The following is a 20,427-nucleotide window of genomic DNA, read 5'->3' on the forward strand; positions in this document are numbered from 1 at the left end:
AACTTGTGAAACAATTTTCCCATTACTGTGTGTGATGCTTTAAAGTATTGATAATGCCTTAAGTGGCATTTTAAAACAAATACAAAGCTTTTAGTGCTTTTAAAACAAATACAAAGCAATTTAGAGCAGAGATAGGCAATAAATGGCTTGCGGGTGGGAGGTGGTTCAATGGGCTTCACTGCTGGAGGACCACCAGATGATTTGTTTATGTGAACATCCAAAGGTCTGACTGCCTGCAGCTTCTCAGTGTCGAGGAACAGCGAACCGCAGCTAATGGGACCTGTGCGCAACCGTATTTGTGGATGCTAAGGTAACCAAAGCGTGATAACTTCTAACTCTGGCAGATTGTGTCTGGCCCATTAACTGGTTACTGCCCATCACTGATTTTGAAAATTATTCTATATACCACATAAAAATACAAGAAAAAACTGTCAATTACCATACAGAAAACCCTCCCACTTCAGAAAGGGTTGGGGAAGAGAGAGAAAGAGAAAGAATGACTTTAGAATGTATTCTCCTTTTAGATGGCTGAAACAGAACCAAGAGGACATCAAACAAGTCTAATATATTTTGAAAAAAAAAAATAAAGTTCAAATCCTCCAGGTATTTAGATGGCTATCTTCCACTGATTTGACTGATTTGAATGGGAGTTATGTGACTAAATACCGTTGAGGGTCTACGCCAATTGTCTAATAAGGCCTTGTGGCCCAGATTTTTCACTCTTTTAAATCAATAGAACACCACAACTGAGTTTTATTAATTCAAAGTAGATTTGAAGTATGCATTTAAAATAAGTATATAGGTAAATAAAATGAAAAAAGATCCATTATAATACCACAAAGTGAGAACATAACTAAAGGTCCACAATATTCTGTGAGAACAAGATTGGCCTCTAATTCACACAGGTTTTGGTAACAGAAATAATTACTGAAATTTGTAAAATGGGCTCTCAGATAATCAGGTCAAGAAGTCATTAACATTTTCTCTTGTTTGAAACACAAACACTTGAGTTTCAATGACATGCTATACAGTACCTCACTCACAGCAAGACTTCCAGATTTGAACTGCTTTTTCTTAATGACAGAATATGTTAACACACCTGGTGGTGGCTTTCACAGCAGGTAATTTGACACAAATTAGCAGATTCCTATAACACTCTCCATGTCATCCAATCAGAGGTGCTGTAACTGCAGAACAGTTATCAACACATCCCATTTTGTGCAAAATCTTGTGTCTGACCATATACTTGCATCCAGAGACTTTACATGGCAATGCAAAATGTTACACTAACATTGTACTAGAAAGGAATTTCAGCCTTGAAAAATGTCTTATTGTTAAATAAATTAAATATAATACTGAAGTGGTTTATATTTGTTTGAGTTACAGCTATTTCATGCATTATTTATCTGCACCAACTATAGTGATTTAACTTGTTACAGGAGCAAACATTTAATGACAATTGTTTAAACTTGCATGTAATTATCTATATTTCAATCATCATCATCACATGTTCATCAAAATGTTATGAGTTGTTCACATTACAGAAAAGAAAGGGAATATTGTTTGTAACTTATCATACTATACAAATAAACCATGTTCATATGAGCCAAAAATACCAAAATGTTAATGACAACTTATTGATGTCATATGAATGTCACTAAAAATGAGGTGGGATCAGAAGATAAAATAGGGAAATAAAAAAAAATACTTAGACAAATTAGGTATCTTTAAGTTGCCAGGGCAACTTAAAGTGGAATATTCATTGAGCTGACTGAGGAGAGAGGTGAGCTATAGATTAGACTGAAAAAGGACAAATATAGTGCCAACCTACCAAAGTGCCAACCTACCAAAAGGGGAAGAAGGACAACACAACAAATTACAGCCCATTATCTTAACTACAATACCTAATGGCTTTCTTTGAGTAACAAGCTTTGTGTTAAAGGGGGTAGATATAGTACATCTTTACTTTAGTAATGCTTTTGATACTATCTCACATAACCTTCTCAAAAACAACATAGGGAAATACAACTTAGAAGGAGCTACTACAAGGTGAGTGTATAACTGGTTGGGAAGCCAGAGAATAGTTATCAGTTGGCCACAGTCAAGGCAAAGGGGCATATTGAGTGGGGTCCAGAAGGGGTCATGCCTGGTTCTAGTTCTGTTCAATATCTTCATGATTTAGAAAATGGCATACATAGTGAGTACATATACAAAGTTTGTGTATAATACCAAGATTGGAGGGGTTGCAAGAACTTTGGAGGGAAGGATTAAATTCAAAATATCCTGGACAAACTGGAAAAATAGTATGAGGTAAGTAGGATGAAGTTCAGTAAGAACAAATGCAATGTTCTCCACTTATACAAAAGGAGAGTGACTGTCTAGGAAGGAATTCTGCAGAAAGGGATCTAGGAGTAATAATGGACTAAAAGCTAAATATGAGTCAAGAGTATGACACTGTTGCAAAAAAAGCAATTATCATTCTAGGTCATGTTAATAGGAGTGTTGTGAGCAAGACATGAGAAGTAATTCTTCCCCTCTGCTCTGCGCTGGAGTATTATATCCTGTCCTGGGTACCACATTTCAAGAAAGTTGTGGAGAAATTGCAGAGGATCCACAGAAGAGCAACAAAAATTATTAAAGGTCTGGAGAAGATGAGCTATGAGGGAAGACTAAAAGAATTGGGCTTGTTTAGTTTGGAAAGGAGAAGACTGAGAGGGGACATGATAGCCGTTTTCAGGTATCTAAATGGGTGTCACAAGAAGGAGGGAGAAAAATTGTTATTCTTGGCCTCTGATGATAGGACAAGAAGCAATGGGCTTAAACTGCAGCAAAGGAGGCTTAGGTTGAATATTAGAAAAAACTTCCTAATTGTCAGGATAGTTAAACACTGGAATAAATTTCCTAGGGAGTTTGTGGAATCTCCATCTCTGGAGATATTTAAGAGCAGGTTAGATAGACATCTATCAGCCGTGATCTAGATGGTGCTCGGTCCTGTTATGAGGACAGAGGACTGGAATCGATCTCTCCAGGTCCCTTCCAATTCTAGTGTTCTATGATTATATGGGGACCACCAATGCTTTACAGTTCCAGGTGTAATGTGGGGATTTAGTGATTAGATGCTATGTTATATAATCATTGCACAGTCTATCTCCTTAATCACATTAGGAAAAACTTCCTAACTGTCAGGGTGGTTAGGCACTGGAGTAAAATGCCTAGGGAAGTTGCAGAATCTCCATCACTGGAGATATTTAGGAGTAGGGTAGACAAACATCTATCAGGGATGATGCTAAATGTTGCTTTGTCCTCCCGTGAAGGTAGGATACTAGACTTGATGACCTCTTGAGGTCTATTTGAGTTTTATGATTCTTTGATAATATGGAACATGGGATCAGTCAGGGCCATGACATCTATACCAGCCTCCCTTTTCTGTTTTGCTTAACAAAAAATCACTGGTGTTGCTCCTAAAAAAATGTTTGGTGTTCCTCGGTCATAAAAAGTTTAAGAAACACTGTTCTACATTGTAAGATTATGAAAAGGAACCCAAACTCATCAACCACCCCTCCCTGATGGTCCTCTTTCCCTTTTTTCATTTCTGTAATTAGATATGGCACTTTCATTCAGGGGCTGGGGCAGGGAAGACACTTTTTCTCCTACCCCAAGAACTTCCATTGCATGGCCAAATTTAATCAAAGGTATTTTTTTTAATTTGTGAGTTAATATCTGAAATTCCCCAATTTAAATAAATATGTTAATTGCCTCATGTAGCCACCTCTCACACTACATAGTCTCATAGTACATAGTCTCACAGACATTCCAATTAGTTGGTAAATGCCTTAATTGTCATAGACTCTTCATTTGTCTGTTTTTTCTTGTTCTTTTTGTGTGGGTATATCAATTTCATTTTATTCTGTCAGAAAGGTCATGTTTTTAATTAATACACATTTCTGCTAGTCATACTGTATTATGGTACCCAGATCAACCAATAACATTTTTGACCTCTGTAAAGATTTATAATCAATGACATGGTTTATAAATCAGGTGTACAATTTAACTTAAAAGTCACTGGTTTGACAAAAATGAGCCTCATAATTCATACACTTTCATGATTTATTAATTAGGCATATCATTTATAAATGAAAAATCAGTGCTTAGAACTCCAATTATTTACTTATAAATCAGTACTACAGGGTTTTTAGGTGAAAACCGTTCACACAAAATCACTGGGAATGTCAACTATAATTAAGGTGGCCTAACATTTTTTGTTATAAATTGGCTGTTTTCAAGTGTTTATCAATGTGAGATCTGCCATGCCATATGTTCTCTGTGTGTGTGTATGTGTTCATGTCCAGCCATTTCAAATAATGAAGTTAGGGAAAAATACGTTGTTTTGTTCATATTAAAAAAACCCAAGCACTTAATTAAAAAGATGCAGCACCCCTATGTGTTATAAAAGGAGTGTTGAAAATTGACAGAGGAATTGCTTTGATGTTAGTCACACGCACTGTACTGGCCCTGTAAAAGTCCATCCAGATTTGGCCACAAGACCCTGAAAAATTTCAGTTTTTATGTGTTCATTAGAATCTTCTTAGAGACTGGCAGCTAAGTTCCGCAGCCCAGGTACTACTCCGGGCTGGGGGAGAGAGCCAGTGAGCCAAGACATGTACATGTGCACTTTGCCCTCCACACATGCCAGTTAAACCTATGGTACTGTTGGAAAGAAGAATGCAATGGGATTGAAACACCCCAGACACTACTCTGGAAATGTGATGAAATGGACAAGAGAGATCCATCTAGGACAGTGGTCCCCAACACGGTGCCTGTGGGTGTCATGACGCCTGTCAGGGCATTTATGTACGCCCGACGAGTGACCAGGGCTGGCCCGAGCCATTCTTGTGCCCCAGGCATGCAGCACATGCGTGGCCATGCCCCCGGGTGCCCGGCAGCCCCAAAAGGTTGGGAATCACTGATCTAGAAGATCCACTATTTCAATGGAAACATGAGTATTTCAACAATTGGAGTGAGAACAAAGAGGTCTGAATTGGTATACCTTAGTGATAGTACTAGATAGTACTCTGAAATCAATTTGGCAAAAAAAAAAAAAGGACTGGGGGATAACAGTGGATAAGCAGCTAGATATGAATCAATAGTGTGTCTTTGTAGCCAAGAAGGATGCAATACGAGGAGCATTGCCAGCAGATCTAGATAAGTGACTGTTCCCCTTTATTCAGCACTGGTGAAGCCACATCTGGAGTATTGCGTCCACTTCTGGATCCCCTACTGTAGAAAGAATGTGGACGCATTGGAGAGGGTCCAGCAGAGGACAACCAAAATGATTAGTGGAGACGAGAGATTTGGACTTATTTAGTCTGTGGAAGAGAAGAGTAAGGGGGGATTTGATAGCAGCCTTCAATGTCCAAGATTCCAAAGAGGATGGAGAGAAGCTGTATTTTTAAGGCAAAGATTTATTTGGCACCATTAAGTCTTACTCTAAATCTATTGCTTCCCACAGAGATGTGATAGAAGATGTGTCTAGACATACAGCTATGGAACCTTTTGACCTTTGGAACAGACATAACAGTAAAAAATGCTTTTTTATGCTCCAGCTGAAGAATTTCAGCCCTTATGTGTGGTATCTGTTTTGAATTTAACCCCTTTCTGAAGAACATTTCCTTTCAGCCCAGCATTTTGATCTGGGTTTTAGAACTGAGGGAAGGTTAGCAGCCTCAATTCTCATATATGGAGGGCACGTCTAAACTACATTCCTCTTCCGAAAGAGGAATGTAAATGATCCTGATCAAAAATGCAAATGAAGCGCGGATTTACAAATCTCGCACTTCATTTGCATAATTGCGTGAGAGCACTTTTTCTAAAAAGAGTTTTTTGAAAAAGAAACCGCAGTCCAGACACGGTTCTTTCAGAAAAAAAAAAAAACCCTTTTTCTTTTTTGAAAGAACCTATACTCCTGAAAAAATGAGGTGTACGGGTTCTTTCGAAAAAGGTTTTTTTTTTTTTCAAAAGAACCACATCTAGATTGCGGTTTCTTTTTCGAAAAAATATTTGCTATATATAAAAAGCTCTATATATTTTGGTAGAGAACCTGTGTGATGACATTCATCTCTATTATATCCTTCTATCTGGCCTCACCTATTTATGCATTCATGACAATTATTGTGTTCATGTTGGTATATTTCCAGGTAGAGGATGTCCTAGTACTTTTGTTTCTTTTATTTGATTCTTCCAACTTTATACTTTTAAAAACTCATGGTTCTATTAATATTCCAAAAATATTATTTCTCCTTAATGGCCTCTATCTTTTATCGTTATTTAAGAATATGAAAAAAGTATAATCATAAGCGCACAAGGTTATTTTCAAGCTGAGTTCTGAAAAAGCTGACACGTTACTATTCATTCTTGGCACTTAATAGTTGATCATTCCATTCTGAGATAATGTGATGCAAAAATAAATTCTGCATCTTAAGCAAAATGTATGACTGTAATTATAGGTCCTCATTTTTTAATCACATTTGGTTAGTGACTAACTGTATATTACCAGCTGCAAAACACAATCCTGTTGAAATATCTCCTTTTCAATGACAGTCTGAATATTTAAGTGGTTTTATTTATTATTAATTATTATTATTATTTTAGCTCCTTTTCAGAAAGTGTTAAACTAGAGATTTATCTAGAGACAATATATAAATCTATTGATACACTTGAACTTCTCTAATCCGGCAACCCTAGGAAACAGCATGTTGGGTTAAAGAATTTTTCGGACCATAGGAGAGTGCTGGGGAAGGATCTGGGAAAGAGGAAGGGTGCACGACAGGGGTGGAGTGGAGAGCTTTCTTGGCATTCCACCTCCAGGATCACACGTATCCTCCCCCACGCTGGTCCCAGGCACTGCTATGGGAGCAGAGGGGAGAAAGCTTCTGGAGATACACCTTGCTGTGCTGCCATTTCTCCAGCTGAAGGGGAGGGTATGTGGCAGTGTGCAGAGCTGCTTCCTCTGCCCCCTGTTGGGATCCAAATCATAGGTGTTCCTGCATAAAGGACACCTGGATTAGGGAAGTTCAGGTGTATTATCTTTCTTGTATACCACTAACAACTTAATTTCGTGAATTGGTGAAATGGAATAAAAAAAAATCTAAGCTACATCATAGGATGCAATCTTCTGTTTGTTTATTTACATTTTGCTTCTATGTCTGTCATTCAGGAAGTTCTCTTTACTTATGAGCAGAACTGATAACAATGGTTCAGACTGTCCAGTCCCTGATTTCATTGGCTCCTGTGTGCCACCTCATTCTCCCCTCTCTCCATATAATGGTCTATTGTTCTACCCTTGCATGCCAGGAGCTCTGTATTCCTCCCATCCCCCAAACTGGGGTTCCCTAGTCTCATTCCATGCAAGGGCCTCCTTATGTCCCTCCATGTCCACTTTCCCTCCCATATTCCAACTTCTACCTCATAACAGGTTCACCTATTGTTGCCCAACAAAACATTCTGTGTGAGCCCTCCTCTGCAAAGCTGAAACCTCTGTGTGTCCTCCATCCAAGCCTCTCTATACAAAGGACCCTGTTCTTGCCTCCATGCCAGGATTGTGTGTGCATTTTCTTGTCCTCATTCCCTTTCTACCCACCATTTTTACTTTCTTCTTTGCTTTCTCTTTCATTTTGTCAATATTTTTAAATTCTCCTAAGATAGTAGAGGCTGGGCAGAGCTAAAATAAAGCAGGGGAATAGAGGTGTCATGCTGGAATTTGTTATTGACTGCCACCAACTGCTTCTTTGGTCTATTTTAAATTACAGAGGTGACTGAACTGTAAGCTTGCTACACAGATATCAGGAACTCAGAATGTCACCCATTTCTACCTCCATTTCCCCCCATTTTCCTCCATATCACTAGGATTTTCTTACTGATGCTTTGAACTTTTCCTGAAATTTTAGAATTCAAACAGAATTCAAAATTTACTCTGTTACATCAAAACAAAGAGATACCATCGAGTTGATTCTAAGGGCCTCACTAACTCAGCCAATTAAAACTTTCTTTATAGCACTTCCCATCCATATGAAACAGTGTTTCACAGTACAAGCAGCTTTCACACAACAGAAAGATTTTTTTATTAAAAAACTATATTCACAGAATATTTTTCAAGAATAGCCATGGTTGTCTTTTTCTGACTTTATTGTAAATAAATTGCAAATACTTTCAGAGACAATTAAATTTTTTTTCTGTCAGTTCTAACTGAATAGATTAGCTGGTTTTCCTGTTTGAATTAGAAATTTACCAGATAATTTCTGAGAGGCCAACATACCATAATTTACAATTATAGCATTCAGGAGTTAGTCACTCCATGTTTTACATGCTATTTATAACAATAAGGATGGTTACATGGAAAGATACCTAAATAAATAGCCTTTCTTGGGAACATTGTTGTGTTTTCCCTCTTTTTTATATATATTAGTGAAAATATATGTGTTCAAGTTTTAAAATAGCTGTAAATTTTGAGAGGAAAATGATTTCAAATTTTACTTTTCACTTGTTACATTTAAATATAAAGAGCCCAGCTAATTTAACTAGACTTAGTTCCTGGACCTCAAATTTCTTGTTTAATCACTTACTGACCTTAATAATAGACTAAGACAATTTTTACTTCAGTGGACCACCTGTTTTTTTAAAAAGATTTTTCATTTAAAAAGTACTACTTCAAAAAGACTCTGATGCACAGAAGCCATATTTTTTTTGATAGACCACAGAGATCCTGTCTACAAATAACATACCATCTCTATAAATATCTTGCACCTTTCTTCCCTGCTTTAAAAAAAACCCTGTTATGCAGTCTATGCATTGTCAGGTTCACAGGAGTGCCAACAGCCTTCGCAGGCCTCTGGCCAAAGTGTGTGTGGGAGGCTTCATGCTCCCAGAAGGGAGGAGCCTCAGGTGGAAAGGGAAGGACTGGAGGCAGACAGTCCTCCATGCCTCACCAAGCACACCCTCCTCTCCTCCCCACCCTCAGAGCCACCCAGAGCATGTAGCACCACATTCTGAGTAGTGATTTAAAGGGCCTCAGTGATATAAAGGGCCAGGAGACACAGGGCCCTTTAAAAGTGCCAGTCTCCAGATCAGCTGCCCCCTTTGATGCCCCCTGTCTGTGTGCCTGAGAGTTTTTCATGTTTCTAATATGTTGCTTAATAAATGTTAAAAATAACTCTTCCCTACTCTCTTCTAGTAGTTAAGCGTCAAGTGAATCAAAAGAGGAGCGCTACTCACAATTTTTTGTGTCAGTCATGATTTCACTTTACATCACAGAGTCATAAATTCCCTATTTGTAAGACTAGAAATGACCAACAAGTCTGATCTCTGATATATCACAGGCCACAGAATTTGCCCAAAATAATTCCCAGGGTGTATCTTTTAGAAAAAAAATCCAAATCTTGATTTAAAATTGTTAGTTATGGAGAATGCACCACAACCCTTGCTAAATTGTTTCACCAATGAATATGCATTCCTCATTCCAATCTGAATTTTGCTATTTTGAACTTCTAGCCATTGGATCAAGTTATACCATTCTCTATTAGATAGAAGAGCCCATATTTAAAGAAGTTCTCCATTTGGGATCTTATACGGTAATCAAGTCACCTCTGAAGCTTCTCTTTCTTAAGCAAAATGGATCGAGCTGCTTGAGTCTATCCCTATTAGTCATTTTTTTCTAATTCATTCATCATACTCATGGCTCTGAACCCATTCCAGTTTATCAACATCCTTCTTGAATTGTGGGAACCAGAACTGGACACAGTACTCCTAATGTGTTAGTACCAGTGCCAATTACAGAAATAAAATAACTATTTTTACTTGAGATTCTCCTGTTTATGAGTTCTTGGATCACAATAGCTCTTTATGGACATAGTGTCTTACTAGAAGCTCATGCTCAGCTGATTAAACATGATAACCTTAAATCTTTTTCAGGTACAGTATAGATTCCCAAACATTGTAAGCAAAGGCTACAGTCTATTCCTAGATGTATTCAGTATTAAAACACATACTGTTTGCTTGAATCCAGATTACCAAGCAACTTAGATCTCTCTGTCCTCTTTATTATCATTCCCCCAATTTTTGAAATCTCCAAACAGTATCACTGATAATTCATGTCTTTTTCATGTAATTGATAAAGATATTATATAGCATTGACCTTAATGGGGTCAGGATTTCCACCAAATTATTTTCTGCATTCTAGGGGTCAGACTAGCTTCTGTAAAAATAGAACAATTCCTATTGGGTCTCTGTAATCATGGATTTAGAGTCTATGGGCATATCCATGCCATTTTCTTAACCATGCCCCTCTTACTACTGTGAACAGAATGTACACTTTCTGTGGCCTCCAGCATCACCTTCCCTGTCATATATAATCTATGCATTTGTTTGCAGAGGAAAAGATTTTGACACAAATGGACAAACATAATACAAATGCAAGGAGATCATAGAATTGTAGAGTTGGAAGGGACCTCAGGAGGAGGATATAAAGAACCAAACAAAATACAAAAGTAAGGAAATAAAGCACCAAACTGTGGTTTCATTTTCATTATTTGACATTTCATAATATAGACTAAGGAAACAGAACATTTTGTATCCTATATGTATCCTAGTACTGCTGATAAAATGATCCTGGTTTGCTGTGTGAATTATATGGTGTATAGTCCAACCACACTAGGTACGACTATGAGAACTCTAAACAGGAACAGGCAGATGATTGGGTATTCAAATACCAACAAAGGAGAAATAACCTCAAATTTTCCATCAGGGACATGAAAGAGATAAAGCCAGTATCAACATCACAAGAAACCCCAAACCAAACCAAGCTCCTTTGCCCTACCTTCCGAAAGTCAACAAAGAAAAAAATTCTTAAATCAATTTAGTTTCTTCCCTGTCTTGGAGAGGATGCTGAAACCTTGCCATTATAGTTGCAATGGTATATCTAACAGAAAATATCACAAAGTGAGCTAATGCGCACTAATTAGTCAGGTTATTTAACCAAAAAACTGAGAGATGAGAACAAAACAAACAAACCAAAACAAACCAAAAACCAGGTGAAACACTCAGCGGCTGATTACAGGAAGCCTGAGGCAGAGTTGCTCTTCCACGGGCTTCCTGGAATCAGCCTCTGATCAGTTTCAACAGGCTGAATCTGGACGCTAGTTCCGACTTACATACAGATTCAACTTAAGAACCCCAGGCGTCCCCAAGTCAGCTGCTGCTGAAACTGATCAGCGGCTGATTCCAGGAAGCCCGGGGCAGAGCAACTCTGCCTCAGGCTTCCTGTAATCAGCCGCTGGTCAGTTTCAGCAGCGGCTGAATCTGGACGCCAGTTCCAACTTACATACAGATTCAACTTAAGAACAAACCTACAGTCCCTATCTTGTACTTAACCCGGGGACTGCCTGTATAGCATTTAAGTTAATGAAATAGAGCATATACATTGTTGAGTGTTTCACCTGGCTTTTGGTTTGTTTGTTTTGTTCTCATCTCTCAGTTTTTTGGTTAAATAACCTGACTAATTAGTGCGCATTAGCTCACTTTGTCTCGGGCTTCCTGTAGTCAGCGCTGGTCAGTTTCAGCAGCGGCTGACTTGGGGACGCCTGGGGCAGAGCACCTGGGGTACTGCCGGGTTGGTCCAATAGCGCCCAGAGCGGCACTGCAGGACCAACTGGCAGTGCCCCAGCTGCTCTACCACAGGTGTCCAGAGAAAAGCCTGGTCTGCTGGGGGGGAGGGGGCGTACTAGTTGTGCCCCCCCCCGGAGACCAGGAAGACGCCGGCGGCGGACCGAGACGCACCGTGGTCCCGCCGCCCGGGTCCTCCACGGCTTTGCTCCGCATCTCTCTGGTCTGCTGGTCTGCTGGAGACCAGGGAGACGGGCAGCAAACCCCATTCGTAACTGCGGATCTAACGTAAGTTGGATCCACGTAACTCGGGGACTGCCTGTACAAAAGTCTAGGCCTTGTTCCATCAAATATTTATGCATATATTTTATTGTATGCACTTTAAATAGATGGGTCAAAATCAGTAGGACAACTCACCATAGCAAAGTTAAGAACATACATAAATGTTTATGGGGCTTGAATGTGCTTATATAAACTTGAATTTGTTTTAGATCATTTCTTGGCTTTTTGAATTTCTGTTTATTTTCATGGGAGTTATACATTGTAAAATTCCACATGGTATAAGTATTTATATTTTATAATAAATACACAAATGTTCTAAATAAATATGTTTGAATAAAAATAAAAATCCTGAAATGTTTACTCAGTTTTGACTGGTGTCACTCAGATAAAATTATCAAAATGATGATTTCTAAATTTAGCCACTAGTGTACTAAATGGGAGGAACATAATCCAGTAGATAAGGCAGTAGAATGGGACTCAAGAAACTGGATTCTATTGTAGGTGCTATCAGTAATCCTGTCTAAAACACATAATACCTGCCCCAGTTTCCCCGCCTGCAAAGCAGGGATACAGATACAGAAATCCCTTTGTAAAGGCATTTGAGGTCTATGCATGAAAAACACTGCAAAGAGCTATGTATTAACACTATTACTTAATATTTTCATATCATTCCATAATAAGTATGTTAGAATGCTACTTATTATCCTTTTTATGGTTCATTGATTTAATTATTGCTTACCTTGGTATGCAAGCTTAAATCCTTGTCGATTCTCTGAGTGATCGCTATAAAAATGGATGAATGTTTCATGAGTTGTACTTAACAAAGATGGTGGGAGTTCTGTTCCACTGAACTGGCCTATCATAGAACTGGTATGGAAAGGCCCGTTCTGAATTTCAAGAAAGTCATGGTTAGCTTCAGTTGAGAAATTCAGAAATTGAATATGTGCACCTGTATGAAAGAGTAATCAGAATTATAAACAATGTTCAAAATACATGTTTTCATGCTATGGTACACAAACCCCGAAACTGACAAATTCAAGAAAACAGTTTTGTACTAATTATACTGGGATCAATGTTTTAAGACTTAGATGCCTAAATTTAGGCATCAATTAAAATGTCTTAATTTCAAAGGTACTATCTTCAATGAAGACTATTAGAGGTACAATCCTCTGAAAATCATGCCACTCTTATTTAGGCATCTATATATGGATTTACATGACTAAATCAAAGATTTAGTATTTTTTGAGAGACAGAAAGATTAGCTGGTTAAGTCATTAGAAAGTATCTATCTGAAATTATATATATTTTTAGGATAGAACAATATATATTTCCAAATTAGAGGCCATTCAGATATATATATATCCAGATTCAAAGACAAACTGTATCTATTACTCAGTTATGAACTCAGGAGTTTATTCATGCTATTTTTGATTGTCAGTTTGATATGTCAATGTAAACAATTTTCTATGTGAAGCCAGTAGTGCCATGAAATTATACAGGATGATATCTAAAGAATTGAAATTACTATCAGAAAGCAACTTTAATTGCACTACTTTCTGCTCCAATTTTTGTGTGAATTTTTCATCACCTTTAGATATACTTTTAGTTCCCAAAATCCCAAAATATGTGTATTTTCTTTCAGAAATGTTAACCCTCCAATAGCTACAAGGACTTATTGCTTAAAAAAGGTTATAATGTATAGAGATTGTTTATTCTGCATATATTTAAATTTGCACATGCAATTAATTCCACTTAACTCAAGCGATTAACCCAAAACAAATAACTAGATTTAAAATATAATCATGATTAATTGCAGTTCTAATTGCACATTTAAACAATAGAATACCAATTTCTATTTATTATAAATTATTTTAGAATTTTTTTCTACATTTTCAAGTATATGGATTTTAATTATCACATAGTGTAAAGTGTTCTCTTTATTATTTTTATGAAAAATATTTGCACTATAAAAAATAAACAAAAGAAACGGTATTTTTCAATTAATCTCATACAAGTTCTGTAGAGCAATGTCTTTATTGTGAAAGTGAAATTATATTTTTTAAATAACTGCTTTCAAAAACAACAACAAAAAAAGGAAAACTTTAGAGCCCACAAGTCTACTCAGTCCAACTTCTTGTTCACCCAATTGCTAACAAAACATGTTTATTTACATTTACAGGACATAATGCTGCCCACATCTTATTTACCATGTTACCTGCAGGTAGGAAGAGATGTGGCACTATTGTAGCTCACATTCAAAAGTATTTACATGCCAGATATGCTAAACATTCATATCCCCTTTGTGCTTTGATCAGAGGACATGCTTCCATGATGAATTTAAATTGGTATTTTTTTATTACTTATTATTGGTATTTTATTAACAATAATAATAAAAATGGTGATTAATTGCAACAGGTTTTTTTTAAATCTCAGGATTACTTGTGATTTTTTAGTTGTTTGCCAGCCTTAATTTAAACTTATCTTGTCAGATTTTCACTGTTGACAGTATTTTCCTGTATAACAAATGGAAAAAAAATTACAATTTGGAACACGCTCAATTTTACACTGAGCTTTGCATAGGCCTCTGCACTTTCAATGAACTCAGTGAAAAACAGGAGTTTTAATCTTTTAAAAGGCTGGCATAAATCTGAGAGCAATAGAAAAGGAATTAAAATAAATCCAGTTCTGGGAACTAAAGACAATGAGGATATGTCTACACTACAGCACTAATTTGAACTAATTTAATTCAAATTAGTTAATTTGAACTCAGCTAATTCGAATCAGTGCATCTAGACCTAAAAACTAATTCGAATTAGTATTTTGCTAATTTGAAATAGCAAGTCCACATTGAGTGGACCCTGAACCGAAGTTAAAGCTGGCCGGAAGCAGTGCTGGCAGGGCATCAGGTTAGGATTTAGAGTGTGAAGCTGCTGCCTCAGGCTAGCCGAGGCTGTGCTTAAAGGGACCCGACTCTCAGCCCGGACAGACACTTCTCAAGGTTCCCCACTTGCTTGTCTAACTCGATGAGGGACAGAAAAGCAGTCCTGTCTTGGAGTGCCCTGAGTGCCCTCACTCGGCACATCACAGCACTTGGCCATGAGCCCGGATGCACTTGCCGCAGGCTGCCATCCGGAAGGTCATTCGGGGGGCTGTCAGGATTCAGGAGGCCATGCAGGAGAGCTTCCACCCCGAGGAGTCCACAGAGCCACCCCAGTCCTCCCCACTGGGGGCTCATGCCCCATTCCTCCCTCACCTCCTTCCACTAACCCCTCACTAGCCCCCCCTTCCTAATGTAAAAAATAAAGGACACGTGTTCAAAAATAGAAACTCTCTTTATTTAACAAAACTGGGGGGGATTAACCTGTGGGGAGACTGGGAAAAGGAGGTGGGAGAGGGGAAGAGAGAGGGTGGAAGAGGGGAGGGGGAAACCTGGGAGGAGGGAGCTGGAAGGGGGAAGTCAGGGGAAGAAGAAGAAGAGGAAGTATAAAACTATGGTACACCATATCTTCAGTACTGTGTACAGATGTGGTCTCCTCACCTCAAAAAAGATATTTTGGCCTTGGAAAGGGTTCAGAAAAGGGCAACTAAAATGATTAGGGGTTTGGAACAGGCCCCATATGAAGAGAGGCTAAAGAGACCGGGACTTTTCAGTTTAGAAAAGAGGAGACTGAGGGGGAATATGATAAAGGTCTATAAAAGCATGAGTGGTGTGGAGAGGGTGAATAAAGAAAAGGTCTTCATTAGTTCCCATATAGAAGGACTAGAGGACACCAAATGAAATGGCCAGCAGGTTTAAAACTAATAAGCGAAAGTTCTTCTTCACACAGCACATAGTCAACTTGTGGAACTCCTTGCCACAGGAGGCTGTGAATGCTAGAACTATAACAGAGTTTAAAGAGAAGTTAGATAAATTAATGGAGGTTGGGTCCATGGACTGCTATTAGCCAGGGGGTAGGAATGGTGTCCCTGGCCTCTGTTTGTGGAAGGCTGGAAATGGATGGCACGAGACAAATCGCTTGGTCATTGTCTTCTGTCCATCCCCTCCGGAGTATCTGGTGCTGGCCGCTGTTGGCAGACAGGCTATTGAGCTAGATGGACCTTTGATCTGACCCAGTACGTCCATACTTATGTTCTAAGCTCAGGGCTCAGTGTCGGGGGTCTCACTGGAGACTGTTAGTTCGAATTAACTTTGTAGTGTAGACATACTCTGAGTGTCTATTTAGTTTAGTGACAGTTGAATTAGTCCCTAAATGTTAAAGGGGGCCACTTGATGTAGTCCTTGCCCATGACACTAATATTTATTCATTTAGAGTATATAAAAATCCTGCAGAATAACTTTTGATAGTGTTGATGAGAATAACAATATTCAAACAATATTTAAACAAGTTTACACTCCAGATGTGTTTATTGTTTAACAAATCCATCGCTTTCTGAATTGAGAGCTCACAATAGCACAATAGTAACTTAAGAACATAAGAACAACCGTACTGAGTCAGACCAAAGGTCCATCTAGCCCAGTATCCTGTCTGCCGACAGTGGCCCAGAATGTGCCCCAGAGAAGGTGGACCAAAGACAATGATCAAACCATTTGTCTCCTGCCATCCTTCTCCAGCTTCTGACAAACAGAGGCCAGGGACACCATTTCTATCCCTTAGCTAATAGCCTTTTATGGACCTAACCTCCATGAAATTATCTAGCTTCTCTTTAAACTCTGTTATTGTCCTAGCCTTCACAGCATCCTCTGGCAAGGAGTTCCACAGGTTGACTACACGCTGTGTGAAGAAGAACTTTCTTTTATTAGTTTTAAACCTGCTACCCCTTAAGTTCATTTGGTGTCCTCTAGTTCTTCTATTATGGGAACTAATAAATAACTTTTCTTTATCCACCCTCTCCACACCACTCATGATTTTACCCCTATCATATCCCCCTCAGTCTCCTCTTTTCTAAACTGAAAAGTCCCAGTCATTTTAACCTCTCTTCATATGGGACCCGTTCCAACCCCCAACTAATTTTAGTTGCCCTTTTCTGAATCCTTTCCAAGACCAAAATATCTTACTGTACCATAGTTAAGACACATTTAGAACATCAGTCACATTCCCTTTTTGTCAAGGTCCTGTAATGTAATTCATCTGTGAAAATATCCCTGATTGAAAGTAGTAACATTAAACTGTATTCATGCAAATCCTTGTAATGCAACTTCACTTCTATTGCAACTTCTAAATAACTATTTTTAGAACAGTATAACAGAAAATTGAATAAGGACCCAGGTCTATGTTTTCCTGCTTTTAAAGAAAAGTAAATATTGTAGGCACCACGCTAAAGAGTCATTCTCTTACTTGTTTTCTTTCTCATCCAATATCTCTTTTATTATTTATCTAAAATTGAATAGCTTCAACAGAAAAGACTCAGGGAATCACATATCACAATATGCTATTGCCAAGTGGCTACAACACTCAGCATAGAGATGGGAGATCCTATTTCAAACACTTCCACCCTTCAAGTGGAGTGGAAAGGGGATTTGAACTGCAAGTCTCCCATGTACTAAATGAGTACCATAAATACTATACTACAAATTATGAGAGAGGTCTTCCTACTGCCCTGGCTGTTTATGTAAGCGCACTTATTGAGGTTCTTTCCAGAGGAATGGTCTGAGCATGTTTATTGAATCAGGCCCCAAAGACAATGTAGGAGGAGGAATACCAATCTTACGCCTGTTCATGCATGGCTTAGATAACCAGACACTTGGCAAGGTGCTGCAGTTTATGTGCTTAGAGGCAGAAATGTACAAGCCTAGGGAACCTTTACAATAAAAAAAAATAGTTACTAAGTAACTTTAGATGATTGTAGTATTTGAGGGCCGTTGAATAGTGATTTTGTGAATCCCAGTGGGTGCTGATTATGCATTTAAAAACCTAATTTGTCAGTTAGGTATCTAGAACTGTTTGTGAATTTAGCCCTAGGTGGGGGGAAAAATCATTTTGTTAGTATTTCTAGAAATACTAAAAATATATATACACATTTAGAGATCATTTTACATAAATATTAATTGTTAATTGTTGGCTGAAATTTGGTTCAAATTCCTCATGGAATGTTTACCAAAAACAGTTATTTAAAAAGCTGAGAGACTGTGGTACAGACTCCATAAAATAGAAAATCGGCTGAAACCTTAACTATGGTCTCACTACTGCAATTTGATAATCTACTGGTCTTCATCACTGAATAATAACGAAATCAGTCAAAACTAAAAAAGGGAATCCCTCAAAGCTTTTCAAAATGTGAAAGTTTTGTACTAGATTATTTCTATTATTTTTACAAATTATGTGTACCCTTTTATTTTGGGAAAACAATTTAATAAATATTGCTAATAACAATCTACAAGAACTTTTACCAAGCAACATTATAGCCCTTACACTATCCTGTTCTACTATCGTATGTCTGCTCACCATGTACAATATAGGTTCTAATTTTAAAACAAAGTTAGAAATAAGATGATTCTGTAAAGGGAACATAGTGAGACAGAAGGCAGAAAAAAATCTTTGTTTCCATGTTTAAATAAAAATAAATAATATTTTACTCCATCTGGATATTCAATTTTCTTAATGTATTTTTCTAAGCCTATCTTAGCTTTAGAAGTATATCTTTTGCTCTCTGTTCTGTGAGATAGATGCTATAATAGGAAGACAGCTGAAACTTCTCAGTAAAAGTTACAGAAGGTAAATAGAGTAGAGGAGTATGTATATTGGTATTCATTGGGGTCAGTGACATAGGATGGCTGGGATTTCTGAGGTTCTCAGATGTCATTTGAAATAATTTGACTGGGGGATCACTCCTAGTCATTGTATCCTCTATGAATAATCTTAGAGATTAAAATAATATAAGTTTGACAATATGGCATTCTATAAAGTGATATGTTCCAGGGAAAAGCTTAGAAAATGAAGAGACTAACATATTGTGTTTGAATTATAAATATTTGTGTTGGAGATTTTGTTAGAGGCTTTATCTTAATATTACTTGAGTTTCTGATATACAAAGCTTTCTCCTATATTGAAAATATATTTTCTTCTGCTACACTTCATATTTCAGAGGATATTTGACTTAGAAATTCATTTTTGAATGTCTGTAAGATTACTTGTCTGTAAGTGCTTGTAGCATTGGGGGTCCAGTGGACATATTCCTAAATATAAGTTGTAAGCAGTTTGAGGCAAGAGTCTATCATTTTCTGTACATTTGTAGAGTAACTAGTACAGTAAAGGCTAGTATAAATATTCTGATTGATAATTAACCAGGTAACATATGAGCATTTTCTCAAGTGTTTAAGAACTGAATATTTACGAACAACTCTACAAACCACTATCTAAATGATGTATAAGAAAATAGTCTTTACACATTATCCTAACAAACAGAAATTTTTAAAAAAGCATGCAAGGTGATGAGCAGGTCCTCACCATTCCTCAGAAGTTAGTGAGGTATGACCATTAATACCAGTCAAGGATCAGACTTTATTTTTGTTTTATGCAGATATACTTTTAATAATATTCTTAAGAACGCTGAATGATAGCAGGATATGTAATACAGATAAGCTCTGTTCTCCAACACTCAGAATTCAACACCAACACCAACACCAGAATTCAATTAATCAGCTTTTCGGATATCTCCCAATTCAAATCTTCATTCTAGAAACTGGGACTGGCATACTGCCCAGCACTTTATACAATTACATATTCTGCACTCTACTTTTATACAAAAAAGGCAGAAGACAAGTAATCCATCTGAAATCAGGGATTTATTACCAAAAACAACAACAAAAACCCAGCTTCCAAGGTGTGTCATAGGGTAATTACAGATTCAGTCCAATCTCTTCATGTTGATATGATGTCCCTAAGACATTGCAAGATTCTGACATGCCTTCTGATTCATTATAGAGCCTGTGTCTACACAGCAACATTATTTTGAAATAACATAATCCATGTCTACACACCTGACAGTTATTTCAACATAATGTCAAAATACTGTCAAGCTGGAGGACTTCTTACTCTGACTCCTGTAACCCTCATTGTACAAGAAATAAGAGAAGTCAGAGGAAGAGTGCTCTATTTCGAAATAAGTATTGTGTAGACACTCCCAATTTCAAAATAAGCTACACAATGGACATAGCTCAATTTGAATAGCTTGTTTTGAGTTGAGCCCTGCTAGGTAGCTGCACCAGGAAAGATTAAATTATGTTCTACAGAGTTATAGTGTTAAGTGTACATTTAGTGATCTGAGTGTTCACCATGTGCTGCCCACAGTAATATGTAGTGTCATAAGATAACCTACTGTATAAAAACTTTGCCTGTATATACATAAGTGCTTCAGGAAACCAATCAGTCTGCCATACACTACTACTACTACTGGATTGGTGAATATGTGTATACTATTTTCTACTTTATTCATTTTATTGTATTCTAATTCTTTAAAAATTGGTATTCCATTCGTATTGTATAACTCTCAGTT

General features: G+C 37.5%; 1 protein-coding gene across 1 annotated transcript in view; it reads right to left on the minus strand.

Annotated features, from left to right (window-relative positions):
- Positions 1-20,427, minus strand: part of CSMD1 (CUB and Sushi multiple domains 1) — a 1,868,278-nt gene that overhangs the window by 209,336 nt on the left and 1,638,515 nt on the right. Inside the window, exon 41 of the mRNA XM_006137767.5 lies at positions 12,674-12,883. Within this exon, the coding sequence (XP_006137829.3) occupies positions 12,674-12,883 (210 nt within the window). The remainder of the gene's footprint in view (positions 1-12,673; positions 12,884-20,427) is intronic.

This window comes from Pelodiscus sinensis, chromosome 3, assembly GCF_052426305.1.
Source record: "Pelodiscus sinensis isolate ZL-2025 chromosome 3, ASM5242630v1, whole genome shotgun sequence".
Lineage (NCBI taxonomy): Eukaryota > Metazoa > Chordata > Testudines > Trionychidae > Pelodiscus > Pelodiscus sinensis.